Consider the following 23,361-nt stretch of genomic DNA (forward strand, 5'->3'; position numbering starts at 1 on the left):
CAAGTATTAGAACTGCCTTTAATTTTTTTCTTTTTAAATGTACCAAGGCAGACAAAGCACCAGTTGCATCTTCCCTGAAAGAAAATCTTTCACTTGCCAAATTCTCTCTCAATAGTGCTTCAATATTTACTGATAAATATTATTTATCATTAATTCAGGTGCAAGAGTAGGAAGCAGTATTTTGTTTTGGCTTAGTTAAAAAAGTCATCTGCCTTTCTTACAAGTTATCCCTTTCACAGGAAAGGGGCTTGGAGCTCATGTTGAGTCATCTTTTAGCTTCTAATCATGTTAACTTACAGCTTTCTGAAGTACACATTGTATTTTCCAGGTGCAGCTTGCACTCTGGTGCCCACCATTATTTGCCACTACAGAAGGGAATGGGTTTACCTGAAAAATGGTTATCTGCTCCAAACTCTTGCACCTTTTTTGTCTCCAACTGACAGGAAAATAAAATTAATTACATCAGAAACTCAAATCCTTCAAGAGTATGTGTCTATTACTCAGCCATCACCAAGTTTCTTTGATATATCAGACCACTCTGAATCATGCAGAAAATATTTTATGAGCTTTCTGTAGCTTGAATTCAAAATTTTGAAAAAACCCATAAATTAATTACATCCATTTTTAAATTATATCTAGTTATCTTTATCCCACCATTAGGATATAAGCAGAAATTCCCTTACAACTTATTAAAGGAGAATACTCTGTAAAGAAGAGAGTTATTTTAATATTTCATAGAAGAGGAGCAGAGTGTTTAACAGAGAAATTGAAATTAAGCATTAACATCTGTGTTTGCTTCTTTTGCCTCTCCCTTCCTTCCACAGGGCAGCAGCTGTCCTTTTTGCCCACTGTTCCCCCCTAACCATAGAAGGATTAATAATCTTAGTCTTGCTTATATATTGACATAAATCTCAAAGTCACATGGTTTTTATTGTTGATTATGGCTTGTTTTAGTTTGGTTTTACTTATATATTAGTTTTTAAATCTACTACTACAACAATCTGGAAAGGATTGACTATTGTATGAAACAACTGAAGCATTGAAATAAAAAAAGAGGAAAAAACCTCCAAAAATACAAACACACAAACCAGTAATCAAACACTCAATCACCTTTTTGCCATTTATACAAACGGCAAGAAAAAACAAAAAAAAAAGTAACTTGCTAGACAAAATATTCAAGACAGAAAGCATGACAACAGAAGCAAAAATTATTATACCTCTATTCAAACATTAAGACATATTCTGCATAGGAATGGAGCAGGGTGGGGGCTTCTGTTGAATGTGCTGTCTAGCTTGAATCCATTTCTTGCTTGCAGCACTAAAAAAGTTCTCTTATAATAGAAAGTCCTAACATTTAACTTAAAACACTCATTTTCTTTACCATATTGATTCAGTTCCCTGAGCAAACAGGAACCAACATACCAGAGATTCCAAAATGAAAGGGAGGAAATCCTCTATTTAGACTCCAATACAAATTCCAAACCATAGCTAAAATGATGCTTTTCCTTCTGTGCAGATCCTGACTCTAAGAACTAATGCAGCTGAGGACACTGCTGCTGCCAGCAAGACAGGGGGACCAAAGCTTGAAATGAGCCCCCAGAACCACGTCAGTTCTAACTGCTCACTTTTCACTTAGGATAAAAATCCTTGCTTTCAACTCTCTGTGCTGGGCTTTATTGTGGGGATGGAGGCAGTGATGAAATATAGTTTCAGAAAAATATTACATACATCAAAAAGAACTTGCTGTAACATGAAGCAGTTACAAACATTAAGTTGAATACAAAGAAGGAGACTGACATTGGCCATACCTCAGAAGCAGAACAAAAAGAGGAAATGTCCTGCCTCCCCCCAATTGTTCACAATTTTAAAGAAAAGGGTGGCAGCCAACTGGGGTGGGAGGGGGAAGTTTTTGTAGGTTAAATAAAGACTGCAATTAGCATCAACTTAGAGTTCAGATATTTATAAATCACAGCAAGAAAAATGAGGCTCAATAAAAAGAGAAGCAGTTTCATTCTCCCAAGTAATCTTCTACGCCAATGTGTCCTTGCAGACTTGTAAACAGGAGAGCCCAACATGACACCTTGTACTATACCTTCAGGCATTGCCAAGGTTAAAAGTAAATTTAATTTCTAATGTAGCAGCCAGATATTCTGAGAGAATTGTGTTATTTATAATTTAAAAGGCATAAGGAAGACACTTCAGAAGTGACTATGCTGCTCTGTGGATAGGGAGAGAGAAAAATGCCTCCAAATGACAGTTACTAAAACTTCATTTCTGTTCTCTCTAAAAACTCTCTTGGAACAGTAATCTAATTCCAGCTGCTGCACTGGGACATTTAAATATAGAATTGGTGTGAATATTGGTGTTCAGCCTGAAGCTTATCCTGCCTTTCTCTTTCCAAGACCCTACATCAGAGCTACCTAGATACCAACTGCTACCCAGAACAGTGCTGGCAATCATTTCATCAGTTCACAGCTTGTATCCTTAATGAAGAAAATTCAGAGGGAGGAAGAGACTGTAAAAGATACCACTTCCTCGTTTGGCATCAATTTAAGTGTTTTACAACGTGAGGAGAACAATGCCCAAGAGTAAGACATAGAAACAACTGTCACTTTCAGAAAATCCTGTGCCTAAAGCATGTGTCTGTTTCTTAATAATAATTTTAAGATTTACAAGAGGACTAAAAAGTTTGACTATTTTCCCTAACAAGTTTAGAATTGTTGGAGAAACTCTCTTCTTCTCCTTGAAGGCCTAGTCAGATGTTCACTACACCACAGAAAAAAGTCAAGTGCACAGCGAGTCTGTAACAATGAATAGGTCACAATGTTGTTTTACTGCTATGCAGTACCACACATCCAAGCAGCATCTGGGAGAAAGTCTAGGAGGCAACTAACAAATAAACAGGTCTTGCACACTTCCTGGATTGTAAGAATCAAAGAACATTCAGCTTTCCACTAAGAAAACCTATTCGAAAAAAACAAGTTATCGGAAAAGTTATCTACAACTTCCTGAAGGGTGGCTGTAGTGAGCTGGGGGTCGGCCTCTTTCTCCGGGCGACAACGGATAGAACAAGAGGACACAGTCTCAAGTTGCGTCAAGCTAGATGTAAGTTAGAAGTAAGAAGGAAATACTTCACAGAAAGAGTGGTCAGAAACTGGAATCATATACACAGTGAGGTGGTAGAGGCATCATCCCTTGAAGAATTTAAAAAAAGACTGGATGTGGCACTTGCTGCCATGATCAATTGAACAGTTAGAACATCGGCTGGACTAGATGATCTTATAGGTCTCTTCCAGTCTTGAAAATTCTGTGATTCTGTGAAAACCCCAGTACACTGAGCCAAAAAAAAATAAAAAATAAAAAAAATCCGACCAACCCCAACCCCCCCCCCCCAAAACCAACCAACCAAAAAAAAAAAAAAAACCAAAAAATCAGACCATTCCTAGCCTGATAGGCTTTTGAGAAACTGAAGCTTAGGATTCTGTGTTACATCATGTGTCTACTGCAAGCTAATGAAGTTCCAAGCCTTCAGAGCATTCCAGGAAACTGCTGCCTGACACTAAGTCTTACAAGGAAGAGGAATTTCAAAAGAGATTCAGTTTCAAGGGAATTTTCAGGTTTCTTTTCAATTATAATTTCTGTGTCACTCAAACAAACTATTTCCCACAAATAGCTTTGAAATTATCAACTGGAAAAGTCATTCATCTCTCCCAACAAATTAATGTTCCTCCTATTCAGAAACTATTTGTTATTGAGAAACTATTTCCCAGTTTCTATTATTTAGAAAGTTTGAAATTGACTGAAATCCTGCAACTAGATTGCACTGAAATCAATTGACACTTTTCTAACCTGCTGAAGCTCCACAAGGAACAGCTCTTGTATCAAGCTACCAAGCTGTAACACAGTGAGTGAACTATCAACTCTGTAAATCTCAGTGTTGAATTCTCCAAAATATATATTTTCAAACATATCATTAACACAAATGCTGAAACCAGATCATTAAAAAACATTCTAGTAATCCTAGAAGTACCACAATGTTGGCATGAAATGAGTAAAACATACCTTTTAAATAATGGTTAATTTCTTAAATTTGTCTTAAATTCACTTTCCTGCGTTTTATAACACTTACACCATGTAGTTTCACCTTTAATTTACAGCCTATTTTTACAAATACCTAGTTTAAAAAAAATAAACCAGCAATTCCCCCAAGCCCCTCCAATAGCCATCATTTTTAAATCCAGGCAGAATCTGGCTTTGCAAATTAAGACAAAATTTAGAGCCAGCAACATGTTAACAAGAAACCAACTTCTAGCTATTGAAAAACTGCACTTCAAATAAAAATTTTCAACTATGCTTACTTTCTCTAAAAAATATGTTCTGGTGCTCAAGCCTTAAAATGCAAGTGCCTCTGATGCTCCTGTGAGATTGAAAGAACTTAGCTAAACTGTGATTTCAAACCAGTTCTTAAACATGCTCAGTGAATAGAAGAAAAGATGTCACTGCTCAAGGCACGTAGGCACTGTGTCCCAGCTTACAGCTATGGACAGCCAGCCTGGAATCTGCATCATTCAACCCAACAGCTGCTGAACTTGCAGAACATGCTGAAATGAATAGACAAAAGTTTTCAGCTGTTGAACTTTTGATTAAGAAGGCTGAATAATTTCATTTCCCCCTGGAGATCAGAAAAGCAGAAATACAGAAATAAAGACTTCGAACACAAATTTTAGCTTCACATTGGGCATTTTCATCACATAAAAGGTGTCACGTGTAAGAAGAGAACAGGGAAAAGTCTCTAGGATTTGCTTTTAGTATTCAACACAATTCAAAGGTTAAGCAGGTGTGACTGGGGTTTGGTTTTTTTGGTTCTTATTTTTTGGTCTGGCTTTTTTTTCTTAAAGTAGTTAGGATGCATCTGTAAAAACTTATTATAAACTTCCTCCCAATCACTAAATGGCACAAGATAAAGGAGAAAATGGTAAGCTTCAAAGTGTGGGACTTGAACCCATCTGCACTGAAATTCAACCACATACTAGATATGAGAATTTACTGGGAGGTTTTTGAAATGGTTTTGTATTAAATTTCTGATTAGATTCTATAAAATTCACATTAACAACTGTCCAACCTGAGTTAGGGAGCAGGGAGAACACCACAAAGGAAAACTAGATACATTTTCAAGTACCTAGTGGCAAGATTCTGCATACTTGAATCAGGTTGGGAACAGACGAGCTCTTACACAAGGCAGGTGGGTTTAAACAGCAGCTATCCTGTCTTAGAAACACTCTGCTCCTTCTCTATTCCTGCACTGTCTTTTCCTTAGCAAAAGCAAATATTCATTATTTCCATACACAGTAATTCTTACTACTAAATTTGTTAGTCTGCTTTAAAAACAAAGAGATACCTCTTCACAGTATACTGTGCAAAAAAAAGGAAAAAAGTGGATGTTCCTATTTTATTCCTTAAAAAAACAACTCAGCACAAATTCTGCACTAAGATCAAGCTGAAAAAAAAAAAAAAGGATTCAAATCAGTTGGTTTGGGGTTTACTTCTTGTTCTCCATAAGAACCATAAATTGTAAGATAAATGGAAAAGGCAGAATCTTTAGCAGAGTCCGTTATTCCACTCACAGTTTACTGAGTTTCTTTGACCAAGACAGCCATAACCCATCGCTTCCCACAAGTCTCAAGCAAGACAAAACAAGAAACTTCAGTACTGTGAGCTGATCTGTAAGTAGAGCACTTTTCCCTCCTAATGAAACAATTTGGAAAAACTGCAATCATTCAGGGAAGCCAAGTGAACTGCTAGGTTAAGAATAAATTAATAGGATTTCTTAAATGAAAGGTGTGATCAGAGTCTGCATTTCCAGCAAGAGGGAAACTTGTGCAGGAAACAGATCAATCTCAGTACCAGCATTCAGGAAAACTTACTATAAAGTTACTTATCTGATACCAAATTTCTTAAATCAGTCTCATAGGTCAAGATCACTCATATCACTCACAAAGTGCAAAACAGCATTTATTACTTATCAGAAAGGTTGAGAATGAAAGAGGAGAAAATGCCTGACTGCCACTTGAGATGCTGAATGCATAAAGCTGTCGAGTATCCAGTTTGCAACTGCCCTGAATGCCACTTAACCAGGACAGTTAAAGGCAGTGCAGCACCACACAGAGCAAAGCAGAGCTACCAGCTCTTCAAACACACCACCCAAATCACTACCAAGGAACTGCTCTCACAAACAACAGCACAAGAGGCTGTTTTGGCTCTTTGTGGTTTGTGATGCTGGTGGCTGAATGAGGCAGACAAGGTGAATGACTCGATTCCTCAGTCTGAAAAGATGTCAGGATCTCCTCAGACAACATGAAGGAGTGGGAAATTACCTCAAGTTACACCAAGTAGCAGCTGTCAAACTACTACTGTATGTGACAGCCTGTTGTAAAGGCCTTATAAAGCCACGTCTGGGCCAACAAAACTCCTTCCTGAACCACTGGTCAAGTATTCTTAGTCACCAATTAAGAGACACATGCAGCAAGGAATATCACAGACTTCAACAACCTAAATTCATCATGCAAGTTTCCTCAGGTCATACTACAGTGTGTTTCTCTCACAGCTTTTTCTCCTGCAGTGTAACTGCAGAAAGCATTGACCCCTTAAATAAGAAATCCATGATACATTAAATTATCAGTTCACTCTTTGAAGGTTTGTGGGACAAGGAGCTCTTGCCAGAGGTGACAAAAGTCATTTAGACAGGACTGATCTACAGACGAACACTTGCTCAAAACCTTTGCTATTTTAAGCCTTACTAAGCAGTTTATCTCTAACATGAATTCTCCAGTGAAACCCTGATGTTTTGTGGAGAAGCTCTAGCTCTAAGAAAAAGCTCTGTTCTGTGCAAGTGACAAAGTGAGGTACAAAGGACACAGGGCTCACCTACCATTGCTCCTGAGGGCTGTGCACAAAGCTGATCTAAGGTCAGTACTGAAGTGCAGTTTTTCACATCAGTGCCAAGCTCAGAGCCCTCTGGGCAATTCCAACGTTTCAAGATAAGAACTGACACCACAAGTTCCAAATGGACCATTTCCTTAATAAATCCTATTTCACTAGGGCAGAACCCATGTTCTGGAGTCAGTAGACTTCAGAAAGGATGCAGATGAGAAATAAAGGTACTTTCCAATATATCTCAACCAGTCTGATGGTCTTGTTGAAGAAATTCTTTCTGAGAAGGTATAACATCTGGCATTTCAAAAGGGAGGCCAGTATGAGTTCAAGGGAAAGTTTGTTGCTGGTTTTGAAAAAGCAGTAAGGAATTAATGCAAACTGCAGTAAGGCACCTAAGAAAAACAAGAAAGGCCAAAAACCAAGAGCCACCTCCCATTCCTGAGGTCCTTAGAGAGCTGGGAGGGCTGGGTGACATGGAAGAGGAGTGCATGGTTTTGGACACCACTAGAGCAGACTGGTACTAAGTGCTTATGGCACATACATCAGTTAGAGTTAGGACAGATGTGTTGCCATGGTTTAACCAATTTCAACATCCCTGGCATCTCAACACAAAACTTTGTCATGCCTGCAAGGCATTGTGCATGTAAAATAGGCACAGAACTGACAAAAAATGGGGAAGACAAGAACAAGTAATGCTGAAGGAGATGGTTTAGCCTCAAGAAGACAATTTCCTTTAGAGTAAGTTTTACCTTGCTAAATACATTTAATCAACAATTAAAAGAAGCAAGTACATCAGAAGTTCTGACTCATTGCATCAGCAGAGAGTATGATGCAAGCCTCAAAGACAAACAAATGACATTTCATTGCACATCTAATTAATTAAATGATGTGCAGGAACATACCTGCAATGAAGCAAAGAACCCAACAGGAGCTGCACAGTTGAAATTACTCTGACCAAAGGATCTCCCTTCCTGATAGATCACAGGACAGCTATAACTGAACAAGATTTAGGCATCAACAGAAAGAGGTGTGGCAGGACTTCAATCAGGACAGCTTTGAAACTCTCTAAATATCACAGGAAGATCTCTGAGCTCAAAAGCCACAACAGAGAGGAACACACAACAGGGGGCAAAATTCCCAAGTAAATAGGGATCATAGAACAGGCTTGGAAGGGACCTTAAAGCTCCTCTAGTTCCAGCTCCCTGCTGTGGGTAGGGACACCTTTCAAAATGGCAGAAGTGACTTTATAAACCTTATTTCCCCAACAGCCATTGTACTGTACCACTTTCAAGTTTGTTTTAGTCAAACAGTACTCATGAAAGTTGAAGGATGGAAGAAGGACAGAAATGGTCCAGGAAGAATAAGAAAATTGAAGGAGCATGTACCAGAATCCCAGGTAACTCCACAATCACTGCATTATTTAGCTGATAGCACAATAAACTTTTGAAACAGCTTGTCACAGCTAGCACTCAAGCCCATACACAGAACAGTCTAAGGCAGCAGTAAAACTCAGATTTTATTTTTCTTCCCCCCATCAATGGCTAACACCAGAATGACCTAGATCTGAACTAAGGTCACAAAACAGTAGCCATTTGCTAATCCTCCCCCATTTTCAGATTAGGGGGCTTAACAGCCACCCTAAGTGAAGTCAGATCTTCCCATTTAGCTGGGCCTTGCTGTGGCACACTGTCCTGTGAGCCAAACTGCCAGCTGTGATCATAAGGAGGCTCCTTTAAAGCAGTCCTCTACACTCTACATTATATATGGCAGCAACACTAATTCATTATCAATCTAAAGATGTCCAGCAGTTTTACAGCAGTAGCATTTTAACCTGGCATTACTAACTGGTGTAGTGCTTTTCAAATTGAAAATAAAACTTTAAAATAAGATACACAAAGCTTTTTGACAATAGTTATGAAAAAGAGGAGCATATTCAACCCTAGATCAATTACACTTCCCTCTGATCTATTACTGGATCATCAGACTAGAAATGCACTAAAGCTAGTTTATAAAGCTAAATATTCCATAAAATTCCATGGAAGTGGAATTATGACAGAGAACTATTACTCACATGTACAACTAACTAGCCTTTAATTAAGATGATTTGAAGAAGCTGGGAACCATGGAAGGAGGAAGACAAATACTTTAAATCTGAAAATTTAGCATTTTTAAAGTAAATTAGCAACATTTTACAATAAAACACACTGAAAACCAGTAATTTTTCCCCCTGAACAGCACTTTGAACATGAGTAATCAATCCCCAGGTGCCACAAAAGCTAGGATGTCTCATAATTGCATATCAAAACTCTAGTAAGTTATAGAAAAAGTGAAAGCAAGGAACAGACTTAATGAGGTCAAAAATTCAGTGAGCTTTCATTTACCAACAAAAAAAAAAAAACAAACCAACAATTAAAACAGGAAAAAAAATTACATCTAGTGACATTTACCCAAAAATTTACCCAACTCACACTCCTGCAATACAACACTTGCTGCTATGGAGATACAAGCCTGGGTGGATGTTGAGAACCAAACACAAAGCAGTAACTGAGATGCTAGAAGGATTTTGCCAATAGGATGTTTATCTAAGAAGGGGTTAATCCAGCTTCTCAAGATACTACAGAGGAACCTGGACTGTGCCAGAAGAGGAAACCAGAAAAACGCCTGACACGGGGCTCTTTGATCTGCAGAGTGACACGCTGCTGGCCACGCCCCTAAAAAGGAATTCAGCCTCCACAGCTCAGTGCATTTCTGCAGATTCAGAGTTCTCTGCTCTTTGCAATGCACCTTCTGTGCCCTCACATGCTCAAACAGATAAGCCACTACCATCCATCTTCCCTACTCTTCCTTCAATTCTTCCTGGCTTCCTTATGCCTGTAGTAAGTGGAAGGATTAAGTGGTAGATTAGCAGTGGAAAAAGAAGAAATGTATCACGTAACTTTATATCCTCAAACAAGGTTGTGTTTGATTTTGATTTTGTTTGGTTTTGTGCTCTGTGGATTTTTTTCCTAATGTATGATAGCCACATGTAGAATGTAATCTTACTTTTCAGAAGTTTGATACTATACATGTGAACCACAGTAATTCAGTTCTGTTCCAACCTCTATTAATGTTCCAACTTATCTTATCAAAGTTCCCACCAAGCACATTGAAGAGAGCAAAGTTCAAGAATAACATAAAAGACAGTAGTTCTAACTGGGACAAAGAATTTTAAGTTAGTAAAGTCCATAAAGCTCTGCCTGACCTCTACATAAACACACTGAACTTAAAGGTTAGAACAACAACTTACTTTGAAGCCCTGATACTTGAGTCATAGTCAAGAAAAAGGGATCCATTGTAAGCATCTACTCAAAACACCCATATAATGTAGCTGAAAAATAAAACAGGCAAGGGTGGAAAAGAGGCACTAATTTTTCCCATTTTAGCTGTAGGCAGCACAAGCCCCAGCTGTTTGAGGGTAGCTGGAGCAGAGCTCCCCAGCAGCACACCCGGATCTGGTAACTGATCAGCACAACACATGCCTATTATTACTTCCCTCACACAGCAAGGCAGTTCAGGAGACCCAGCTAACAGAAAAGCAACCCAGAGCAACAACAACAACATTTACAGTAGGCTTCCAGGCTAACTTAAAACAGAAGGGCAGTTCACTGTTACACCAGACAAGTTCTACTACAAAGGGAGAACAACTGGAAAGATCCTATTGTTAGTGGTATTGTATTCTCTCTCATCAACAGTCTTGTTGGTTAGGAACACTTTCCAGCCTACTTACACTCTCTTCTAACACCCAAAAATGTTGATAAAATAAACAGTAGCTAAAAATCAGAAGCCTTGTTCTCCCCATTAAAGCTATTTACACTTAACTCGGGGAAAAAAACAGGTACACTGTAAACCTGATTGGAAAACTGATCCAAGTTAAACTAGATCTGACCTTTTCCTCCCTCTTCTTCCTCCTGCCACGTTTCTCCTCCTGTTTGCTAGGTTAGTGTTAAGCTAGATTAGTTTTACAGTCTAGTTTGTTGAACTGTTTAATTAATGAATGGTCACACCAGTCAACATAAATCATGAAGGTAGGTACAGTGAGTTCAGAAAGAAAAACAACAATACTGTGTCATGCATCAACCAAAAAAAATCCCCTGAAAGTTACCAACCTCAAGCATTAGAGTGCACAGTTACTAAATGCCAAACCAAGGGAAGAACTGAGAGGGAGCTGCAGTGACTTTATTTGCACTCCATGGTTTTGGTTTACACAAGCTCCAGCTTAGGAAATTCTCAGTGCCTATAAAGTAGAAAATCAGAGTTTAAATTTCTCAGCTCTCTATCAGCACATAAAAAGTAAACAGCTACCATATAAGAACATACAATAAGAAAGTTCAAGCTATGCCTAGAAACACTGACAAAGATTACAGTAGTTCCTGGAACACTTAAAAATTGAACTGCTTCCACATACCAGTATCTAGACATAGGGAGCACCAAAAACAATCACAGGTTTTATCACACTACTGCAGATATGTGTATCTGCCTGCATGCCCAGCAACACATTTCTGTTCCATGTGCAAAGAATTCAAACCAAGCACTGCATGCATGCCACACAATCCATGGATTAGTCTATGTAGCAGGAACAGTTTCATCTTTCATAAAAATTATGCTCCACAGATCCTTCCAATTGCAGGTTCTCAAGGGATCAGTGAACTAGTACTGCATCTACAGCTGAACACACAGAACTCCTTCCCTCTGTCTTTTCAACTACATCTCTGGGTATCATTAATCTAACTTGTCTTGTACTGTTTTCACCACAGAGACATTTCTCTCAAGAGTCAATCATAAGATAACCCTTCAAAAACATTTGACAGCAATGGGCAGTTACTTCTTTCTAAGAGAAAAGCTGATGAGTTGAAACAGATTGTGACAAGATACAGAAAAGAAGCTGATTTAACACTGCATATTTGAAACAAAGGTAGTCCAACACAAAACAAACCCCATGTGTTTTCTCTTATTTCAGTCTAAAGACAGTTAATTCAATACATGCACTGCAGCAACTTCCAATGGCCTATATACACACACCGACCATTTCTTCCTCTTTTGCTAACCTGTTTTGTTCAGGGGAAATTGAGATGGTAGTTCAGGACTGTGTTCCATTCCTGTCAGCTACACCAATCCAGTGGCTCCTTTTTGTTATTACCCATTCTGCTTCTGTTGCAAAGGCTCATCCCTATCCTTGTGTTAGCAGCAGGAGCTATCAATTTTTTTTTTTTTTCTTTTGTAAACCCCCCCAACTCTGCAACAGCCAGTTGACCAGATACTGAGTTAAAACAGATCAGACAGGGGTCCAATGAGTGCTGATGCAAGCATCCAAGAGGCATGAACATGTAGTCAGAACTGCAATTACTCCATCCTAGTAACAGTTCCATGGGAACTGCTGACAATGCAAAAATGGCACTTTATTACATTCCTAAACTGTGGTTCACAATAAGTGCTCAATGCTAGTGCCCACTTACACACCTGACTCTGTAATGCTAGTCTGAGCTGTTCCCTTAGATGATCCCATCTTCCCTCACAGCATCAAAACTGCCTGTGAACCTGTGCTGTGATTGAGATCTAGATTTAATTCCTGTTCTTCTTCTGACATTTGCAGTAACAGTGAGATTACTTCCTTGATCTGCTTCACGCTGGAATCACACCAAGGGTTTCACATCACAGCTCAAAGCACAACAGATCCACAGGAACACCTCACCCCAGTAATACTGCCCATCACACTGGGTGATGGCACTGTGGCCATAGCAGCCTTGTGGGCTGTTTAAAGGTGCTGGAGTGCCAAGGAAGCAAAAGAGTTCAAAGCAGGTATCATACTGCAGTCATGCATGCCATCTGTTAGTGGCCTGACAGGTGACAGAGCACTGAGCCACCATAACTATCATTAACAGATACACAAGAACATTACAGATGCTAGTAAAATAACTGGTTCTCCCACTACTACAATGGCAACCACAGAAAATCACCTAAAACCATGGCAGTATTACAAATAAAAACTGCCACTATCCTGCTGCAAAGTACTTACACCCACATGGAAAGAGAGAACACTGCTGCATATTGTGGGAATAAAGACATGAGGTATTTAATGCAGGAGTGGTGCAAGTGTGGGGACACCAGCAAATGAAGCAGATAGAAATCTTTTGTTTGGGGGGAATTCCTCTCCCTGGAAAGTACACTTTTGAGACAGCTTGTTCAAAAATAGTAAACTGGAGCAGAAGTTCAAATACTAAAACAAAATAAAAATTGAAAGTCTAGATCTATAAAAACAGAATTAGATGCATTAATGTATCCTAGTTTTGAAGGAAAAAAGGCTGGATAAATTTAACAAGAGTAAAAGAGTATTTGTATGCTAGATATCACAGGCATACAAAAATGGATTTTCACTTTGATCAAATTTCAGTTTTCATAAGAAAGCAATACCAAGGCTATTTCCTGTCAAATGCATGCCCTTGAGCTGCAGAAGAGGAACAGTAAAACTTCTGCCCTTCCCCCAAACAGCAATGTATTGTTTTTTTTTTTAGAAAAAGTAGCAATAATATTTTAATCTTTCACTGAAAATGAAAAGTTTTACTTAGACCCTCTTGTATTTTCACAACACACTGCAGGGTCCTAGCAAGATTCCAACATCCATGTTTGGAATTACTGGCACTTTCCATTAAAAAGCCCCATATTACTGCTCCAACCTCACCCACAGGCTACTGAGGTAACACAGCAAAAAGCCCAACCCTGTGCCTGAACCCTTCCTGCATCCCAGCCATCACCTGGTCTCTCCTCTGTGCCTAACCATGACAGTAATGGCAACTCAAAGTACTTGTCAGCACTCTACCTATGAAGTTAAGTGAAATGGGGCAGTGGGATCAATTACTGCTTGAAAAAACCTGCAGAAATCCTGGTTTTTAAGGCTAATCACAAAGCTAGGCTTACGGGCCATACTGCCAAAGCCTCCCAATCCAATGGAATAGACTTAATCAATTCACATGACAAAGTTCTAATCAAGGAGCACCAGAGAGCACCTTTAAATCCTTGTGATATTCACCTCTATAAAATACCTTGCAATTTAAACCACCACTGAACTCAGTTTCTGGCCAACTCTTTACAGATATTTCAACCCTGAGCTTTCTGGCACTTTTCTATAAATACACCATTTACAATGAGGGTATTTTGTGTTAGTTATGCCACAAAGACTGTACCTAAGCCAAAACACACCAGTGAGCACTGCTGACAAGAATAAGCAATACTTGTTAGCACACACTATACAGCTGTAAGGACACAACAGAACTGACATCTCCAGGTGCTTTTTAAGAACATCTAGATTTGAACTCTGATCGAGTCATGCAAGAGTTAGGAACACCCAATAAGCACAAGTCTAAGCATCTTAGGAATGTCAGTGCTCAACATAACACACAAAGATTTCCAGCTGAACAGACATTTTGTACTGAACACCTATTTCAAATTTCCCTTAATATATTGCAGTCATTTACCATGTGGAGTCTTTTGTACCTTCAAGTATGTTTAGATACCAAACAAACAAATTTTCAGTAATGTCAGTGAAATTTTATCACTGATTTGCTTTTCAAATTCTTTAAGTATTTGACCATTTTGACGTGAGGCTTTAAATCACATTCTGGGCGTCACAAATTAACACATCAGGCTGGCAAACCCCAAGCTTTTACACATAGGCATGGGCTTTAGAGCTAAATCTGCTCAATCTCCCAGGCTTTGATCAATGAACAGTTCAGCAACTGAGCCCTGCAAGCAGGAGTTCCTAACTATCCCTAGCCCTCCACTGAATATTATTTCAGTCTCACTGTTGTACACAAGAACAGTGCTCACTGTGAGCCTCAACCACTGTCTTGGAGTTATCTCTGGCTCACTTCCATGGAGAAAGTAAGTGAGGAATCCTTGACAGCTAAATGATGTTGCTGTTCAGTTAATTATACTACAGAAATGCCAATATCAAATTGAGTATCAATACAGTAAATGACACAAGACATCAAAATAAAGTTGTTCATCCAAAAAGTTCAAGAACTGGGGGACTACTGCCTTACCATATTGTTTTTCTCATTTTACTATAAACATACAATCCTTGAGAAGAGTGCCAAATCCAAACTCCCTCCTCCACCATGCTGCCATTTCAGCCATCAAGACCTTCCAGGTAACACTAACTTTGTTAGACTCTTTAAATCCTTAGGAATATTTTGGCAAGTGAGAACCATGGACCATTTTGACTTTAGAAGTTATTTTTAGCTATTGTAGGAGGTTATTTTACAGAATTTAATGCAACAGAATTTCAAAGGAGTAAAGGGGAACAAAAACCCCACACAAAAACCCCCAGCCCAAACCTGTTAAGCATACTCTACCTCCATTATCCTGACTACTCACTTTCTTGCCACTTTGTTTACACTCTCTCTGATAAGGGCTGCTCAATAGGCCTGCCAGGTAACAGTTCTTAACTGAGATAGCTCTTGACTAACTATTAAACCATAACCTATGTCCTTTCTCCTTAGCAGTTGCTACTAATCTCGGGGCTCCTTTCTTTTAACTGAATTTCTCATCATGAACATACAAAGAAATCATATACTTAACTTTTTAAATTCCAAATAAGACAAAGCTGAATGTGAAGCACAACCATAGTGCACTCAGTGTAAAATGTAAGTAACTATATGACAGCTCTGCACTTTGCAATTCTCAGAGAAAGGCCAACCCAAAAGGCAACTCTGAAAGAAGTTTCCTAAACCCAGGAGATCTGCCCAGTAGAGGACTCACTCAACTTCTTGTCTTTCTTTACACTTCTCAGTGTGGGTTGTGCAGCGCAACTGTTTCTCAAACATGCCTGACAGTATACAATTACCACCAGGAGACTCCTGCAGTCATCCACTGTCAAGCAGACTTCTGGATTTCAGTTTAAATTTCTAAGTGAAATGCCATTAAATAACAGAGAGCCACAGAAAGTGCCACTTGTGAGAGATATCCATCCTCGGATTTATCACAGCATCTATGCAAATGAACTGGCTCTCCTCTATATTCTAATTAAACTGCATTCTTTCTATTAGAAGCGCTTTATAGTGTAGTAGTGTTTAGAAAACACCATACTATACTTGGAGGAATAAAAAGCCACTGCAAGCATACAGAGACATGTTCACATATATACAGGTGTTATAACAGGTGTTTATAAGTGCTCTTGGGGCAACACAGCAAGATCAAGAAGCTTGCGTGTAACAGGCAATTATCAGGTTACTGAAAAACGTAAAAAACCCACGGACAGTGGATTAGTCCTAACTGCCGGTAAATACAGGTATGCCAGCTCGTTAGGTATTCACTGCTTACTCTGCTCCTGTCTCAAGCGCCCGCAGAAACCCTGAGTGAAGCGCGGCTCACCCTCCCAGCCACACTGAATGTGTTTCCCCGCTCAGCCATCGGGGAGGATCGGCACCGACTCTAACGCTCTACTTGAAGATCAAGGATTCTATTTCCCCACGAAGGGAAGCGACTGTTGAAACAATACAAACAGGCAGTTCCCGGCCTCAGCGTTCACACCCCACTTCCACAAACAAATAAACAAAAAAAAAAACCCCAAGCGAGGCGCCCGCCGCCCCGAGGCGGCACACGTGCCGAGTGCCAGCGCTTACAGGGACGGGGCCGGGAGGGGAGGCTGCGCTTGCCCGGGCGGAGCGCAGCGGGAGCAGCGCCGGTCCCGGGGCTCCTCCGGGCGGGAACGCCGCCGGTGCCCGCGCGCCCCCGCCAACCGGACACGCGCGCGGGAGTCACGTGACCCGGGAAACCTCCCGGCACGAGAGCCACCGGGGCAGCCCCGGGGGCGGGAGGGGGGAGAGCTGCCGTCGCCATGACAACTTCCAGGGGGAGGGAAAACTTCAAATCCCAACCGTCAGTGCAGGAGCGGCTCCCTCTTAAAGGCGCACGCACACACAGACACACACACACACAGAGGCGGGCTCCCTTCCCCCCTCCGCCCCCCAGGCACTGGCGATGGAGGAGGAGAGGAGGGGGGCAGCCACCGGCGCTCAAGGCGCGAACGACGAGGAGCCGAGACAAAAGGACCCGAGCCGAGAAAGGCTCTCGGTCGGCGATGACGGGAGGGAGCCAGCGGCCCCAGGCAAAGCCGTAACACCCACCCTCTGGTGGCCGGAGGCGGCTTAGGACCTTCGCTCTCCCTTACAGACCCCGTCCCCGCTCCCACCCTCCAGGAAAGCCGCTGGAGCTGCTCCTCCATCCCCCCTCCCCCCCCCTCCGCCCACTCGACAGATCTGGGCTCGGAGAGCCTCGCCCGCCCCGCTGCCCGCTCCCCTCACAGACCCCGCTCGCCGCCCCGTCCCCCGCCCCTCGGTGCCCCCCGCTGCAGCCGGGACACGCCGCCGCCGCCACCCCCTCTCTTACCCACACAGTGCATGAGCCGGTGCCGCCAGGAGTCGAGTTCTCGGCGGACTCCCCTTCGCTCCGCCGTGCAGCGGGGGCTCCGGCACTGGGAGGCGGCGGCAGGAGGAGCGGGAGCCGCGGCGGCCATTCCTTCTGTTCCCTTTTCCATCTGCCTCTGACCTCACGCCCGCTCATTTACATACGAGCGCGCGCTCCCCCGGCTCCTCTCCCTCCCCCCCACCCCCCTTTGCCTCGTCGAGCGCGCGCCCGCGCACCCCCTTCTCCCCCTCAGCATCCGGCGCGGGGAGCGCGCGCGCCGCCTGGCGGGGTGACTGACGCGCGTCCCCGCTCCCCACGGTTCCCCCGCCCCGCCGCCCTCCCTGCCTGGGGCTCGGTTCTCCCCCACAGACCGCGGGCCGGGCCGAGAACCGGGTCGAGAACCGAAAACCCTTCCCTGCCCGCCACTGTCCCGCTGCCCATCGATTTCCCCCGGCCTACAGCTCCCGCAGGGCAGCGCGCCACCTGCTCCGGCCCGGCCAGGGCAGGCGGCAGCAAGGCACGTCGGGAGCTGTAGTTCGTGAGGGAGGGGAGCGGCACCGCCCCCGAGGTTTCTCCCCGGGTGGGCAGCGCAGCCGGCCCTGCCAGCGGCCCCACAGCCCCGCGCCTCACAGTGCCGAGCTCAGAACACCTCAAAAACCGGCGCGGTTCTCGCCTTCATCCCACGGTCTGTCCTGGGCGCTGCTTGGAGCGGGGCTCCTGGCTCAGGTGCCTCTTCCAGCCCCTCGCCCACACCTGCCCTGAGGCTGCCGCCAGCTCGCCCCGGCCCTGGCAGCACCGCACGGACGCGGCTGTCACACAGCGCTGTGCCTTACGAGCCAGCTCGCCAGAGTCACTCCGTAGGGAGATTTTCAAAGTTCTCTGAACTGCTGCCCGGTTCAGCAGTCTGTTTTCAACGGCTTTGCTTTCAGTCCAGTTTTTATGGGGCTATTAGTGTCATGTAGAGCCGGACGGGGAGGTTTGCTCCCTGGCGTCGCACGGCGTTATCTCCCACCACCCATTTGGAAAAGACTACCGTGAAAACTAGGAACCTAATCAGTTCAGTGTCTGGGAGCACGCCTGAGAAGGCTTACTATCAACCTACAAACTGAAGTCAGATTAAGGTAACTGCAAGAAAGTTAACACACAAATGTCAGATTGGATTACTTGGAGCGCTTGACAGCCCCTTGGATGGGCGGTTGCGCTGCTCTGTGCAGTCACCCCCGTGTTGTGCCTCCAGCACAAGACACACATCCCTCCGCACCCGTCTAATGTGACAGTCGCTACCCTTGTCTTGCAAGACAGCAATTAGCAGTCCTTAATTCCCTAGACAGAAGAATCAAGATCTGCAGTTTTCTCAGATCCTGGTTCTTCTTTGAGAGCCTCCTCCTCCCCCATGTTCTCCTTCTCATACCAGGTTTTGTAAGCAGTGTCACTTCAGCAAGAAATTACATTTTCTGTGCCTATTTGGAGGTTGTAATAGAAAACAGGATTTAATAAGGTCATAGAAAAGACAAGGCACCATTTCTTCTCCCCTTACTCCCCTATATGGGTTGAAGGTGCAAGGCTGGAAATAACCAAATCACTCTATCTATACCAATTTTTCTTTTTGTTCTCGAGTATGAGGGGAGTTAACAGCAGCAATACTGTGTTGAAACTGCAGAAGAGCTTCAACTTTGAACAATAAGAGGAAATTATTCCCCACATTGATCCCTATACAGATCTGTGTAGACTGTAAGAAGAAACGCTATGTAGGAGCGAAGCACCCTCACCACATTTTAGTGGAGCATATCAGGAGAATGGCAAGACTGGAAGTGCAGGCAGCCTGTTGCTTCCTCTAACTTTTCATCATGGCAACCAGCAATAAATAAGCAGCAACTTAGGAGTCTCCTTCTTCACCTCAGATCTATTGCAAGTACTTTGGTTCTCATACTGGCCTTCCAAACAGCAGCAAAATTTTTCAGTCCTACCTCAAAGAAATGGCAAAAGCCAAGGTAACTCAGAGAAGACAAAACCCACACAAAGTAAAATGTAACCTTATTTGGATAATGCAAAAGTTTCAAACTAATAGTATCCTTCCTGTATTTTTTTTTTTTTTGCCATAAGACTGGTTAAAAACAAATCTTTGATGAATTGGCTTCTACTGCAGACCTGATGGATATTTTCTTCTGAGCTTCATAAAGATGTTCTTTTTTTGTGGGTGAAGGACACATTCAGGGGTTGTTTGTAGAGATCCCTGAAGTTCTATTCTGCTTCTGCTGGGACAAACAAAACTTTGGGAACAGATTGCAGATCACATAATTTTTTTGTAAAGAAATTTCATAAAAATAAACTTTGTCACTTCTGTAAAGCAGGTAATTGAGCTTAGGGAATTCAACACAGAAGAATTTTAAATGAATGGTGTTTAACTGAACCCCTGAGCTTATGTGATGTGAATCAGTGTCATAGGGACACAAATGTCCCACATCTGAAGAGTTTTATTTTGAGGTTTCTATGATTAAATAATGAATATGGAAGGAATTACACCCCCCTTTCATTTTGTGAAATTAACATTATTTTTCTTGCAGTTTCAAGGTTTCTCCTGCTTGAGAGACTTCTCCAGGCATGAAAGGAAAAAGTAACAAAACTGAAAACCTTGGTGGGCAGATTTCAGAGAGAAGAAGAAAAGGACAAATAAAGCATTTCCCACTGAATTTTTGTAGTTTTCTAGGTTTTGAACTCTTCCTCCTTCTGAAAATACTGCCTAGAAATCAGATATGCTACAGAGACCAGCTTTGGACCACTCCCTCCCTTGGAGATGTTTAATTGTTCCAAACAAAACTGAACCAGGTAAGCCAAGGATCCTGCTTCATCAAACCTTCAGGGATGGTTTTTTTTACATTAGGAGTACTGGTTTTTCTTATCTATGAAAATTACTTTCCAGCCAAGAGATTACTTCTTATGTGGATTTGTACTTGATTTTATAGAAATATTTCCAGTTTTCTGAACAAGGGTTGGATTAAAACTCCAAGGCTGATTGAGGGCAGAAGCTGAAGCAGTGAGGGGTAGTTTCAATTTAGTTAATTTTAGCTGCCTGTCCTAGCTAATTTTTATGGGATCAGAGTGCCAGTTACTTAGAAATTACTCTGGAGACAAAATCCAGTACAATTTTTTTGAAGATGCAAGAATTACTACTGCTGTTCTTCCTGTTTCATCTCATGTTAATTTGGGGGTAAAGAGAAATTAAAACACTCAAAGATGCTTACAGTTTGATACCACAACCCCATTAAAATCTAACATTTTGAATTAATTTTTTTTAATGTATTGGGGAGATTTACCTATCTTATTGAAACATTTGCAAAATTGTTCATCACCAAAAACTCTTTATAATTAGTCCCCAAAGGTGAAATTTACTCCTTACAGACAACTTTGCATGGCTCTTTGTCACATAAGTGCTGCTTTATGGAAACTGGGGACAATGATGCAGTGTAATTAAAAGAACCTAACTTGGACAGTCAAAACCTTGCAGCAAGCCTTCTGCAGATGCAATCAGTGGTGAGCTCCTCTCTCACGTGAATGCAATTAGTAAACCTTGGAATTGTCAGTGTCTTGGTAAAACAAGGGGTGAAATGATGAATTGTGTGATAGCTTTATGAATGAATATTGCAGATAATCATTGATACTTGAAAGATATGCCACAACAGAAAAAAGAAGGGTGGAAATAATGACACTAGAGGATATTTCACCATAAACACTGACATGATCATTGTTTTTCCTTCAGCAGAGGCAGCTCTACCAGCAGCTGTAGAGCAGTACAGCAAGGATGCAGTGAGAGAGGGGCCAGCCCATTATTTATCACTTCCATGTCTGTGGTGGCAAGCAGAACAGCCCAAATAAAATCTAGTAGTTTAGACTTGGAATTTTCATGACAACCTCAATCAGTGTGAAGATACACAAAAATATGTTCATAATCCAGATCTTGCTGATATTTGGGTTAGGGGCCCTGTGAGTCTTGAAAGTTAAACTCTGAACATTTCTTTGCATTGTCATCATTTCTAAATGAAAATGAAGGGAAAGGAAGGGAAAATGAAATAACAAACTCTAATAGGAACAATTGGAAAAGTTTCCATTTCACACACAAGTGGAAGAATGAGCTTTTTAACAGAGCTGAAGAGTCAGGCAACTTCAGGTCTCCTCATTGATTTTTGGATCACCAGGAAGAAGTATGATTTGTAAGCATTTCAGGTTTAAATCTTTTGTATCTCTATGCTCATATAAAGTTCAAAATAGTTTACAAATGGTGATGGGTGGATAGCCTATAATTTAATATCAAATATCTTAAATATGATGAAAGAAATTATCTGTTTACACCTGAAAATTCAGGGTATGTAGAATGTTGTGAGTGGGAAGGGATCCGTGTGGCTCATTGAGTCCAGCTCCTGGCCCTGCACAGGAAAAGCCCCCCAATCACATCACATATTCAGTATATCTCAGGATATATATTTAGTGTTCAAAGACTGTGTATTTCAGTAGAATATACAATTAACAATACTGCTGTCTCCTCATTACAGGGTCTGTGTTTGTGATTCTCATTGGCATCAGCTGATTCCAGTGCCTGCATTTCTGTTGCTGTTATTGACCTAATTCTAAGTACATGAAACATGAATATTCAGGCAGATGACCATTTTAAAAAAATCTTTGTCCTTTGGATAGGAAGGTAAAAAATGGGAATATGATTCTTGTGGTCCAGCAGTAATCCTCTTAAGTCTGTGAGCATCTAACTAGGTGTATGGTTTAGGGCAACCAAAAAACAAAGTTTGTATCTGAGCGGATGTGCTCTTATCACATCATCTAATTAGCTCAGTGAAAAGCAGGCAGGCTTTCAAGAACACCAATATTCTTCATGTCCTGTTTACTTATATCAGCTATTTTAGTTAAATAGAGATGTCACTTCCATATATCAAACTTGCCTTTTTTGTAGCAAGCAAACATTATAATGAAACTCTACAGTAAATGTTTATAAAATAGATGCACTTGGTTTTATGTGGGTAACTAAAACATGAATAGAACTCTCCATTATGTACCATTTTAGAATATACAGTGAAGTTTTCATAGGTTATTTTCAGGTCTTGGTTTATTGTTATTGTTTAGAGACCAAGGATCTGGAGCTACAGGGGCCATGGTCCCATCACATGCATGTTCTGCTACACAAGAGAATGCATGTATGGAGGCTGCATTGTATTTAGACAAACTCTTAGAACTAGAAAAACAATCACACAACTTTTATGGTGAGCTGAGCACACTTGATCATAGTAAAATCATGTTACTTTATGGAACTGTTCCTCAAAGTGGTCAGCAAGGTCAAAAATAAGGGACTTTAAACAATGCAGGCTTGTAAGGTGAAATAAAATATTAATATGCAACTATATGAAAGATTCCATGATGTTATATTACACAAAACAAATAGAAGAGAAACTTTTGTTTGGTACTATTTTAAAACATTTATTATTCTCAGAGGGTTCTTCTGAGGATGATATATCTTGTTTCAGTACCAGTCTGGTAGAAAAGGTGTGTTAGTGAAAGCAGTCAGCCTGAAATGCCATAAAATAACAAATTACTGTAGATTGGGCTGCTGTTTTAATGTGTCATTATTTGGCCATTAAAATGAAATTTGGAGGGAAGGTAAAATCCGATATATACTCCTAAGTGATGTCTCCATAGCACTATCTATCAAATATGGCTGATTTTCCTTCCATTTAAACATTATCCTAGGTTCCTCACAGCCCAGTAATGTCACTCACTCTCTCTAAAGTTTCCCTTGTGGCCAAGCAATTTAAGTATGCCATCACCAGAGCAACTCTGCAGCTGAAAATATACTGCTATTAAATCCAGAGAGAATAGATCACTAATTGCAGCTTAATATTAGAGATGGACATGAAATACTGAGCCAGCCATCAGAGAATGCCCTGGTAATCCAAACTTGTGTTATAATTGAAAAGACCAAGGACTGTT

General features: G+C 41.4%; 1 protein-coding gene across 8 annotated transcripts in view; it reads right to left on the minus strand.

Annotated features, from left to right (window-relative positions):
- The window catches only part of LCORL (ligand dependent nuclear receptor corepressor like), an 80,408-nt gene extending 62,843 nt beyond the window's left edge, over window positions 1-17,565 (minus strand). For all 8 annotated transcript variants that reach the window (XM_058803306.1, XM_058803305.1, XM_058803301.1 and 5 more), the window contains exon 1: window positions 17,356-17,565. In XM_058803306.1, the coding sequence (XP_058659289.1) occupies window positions 17,356-17,503 (148 nt within the window). In that variant the 5' untranslated portion in view covers window positions 17,504-17,565. The remainder of the gene's footprint in view (window positions 1-17,355) is intronic.
- Window positions 17,566-23,361: the final 5,796 nt, after the last annotated feature.

This window comes from Ammospiza caudacuta, chromosome 4 (assembly GCF_027887145.1).
Source record: "Ammospiza caudacuta isolate bAmmCau1 chromosome 4, bAmmCau1.pri, whole genome shotgun sequence".
NCBI classification, from domain to species: domain Eukaryota; kingdom Metazoa; phylum Chordata; class Aves; order Passeriformes; family Passerellidae; genus Ammospiza; species Ammospiza caudacuta.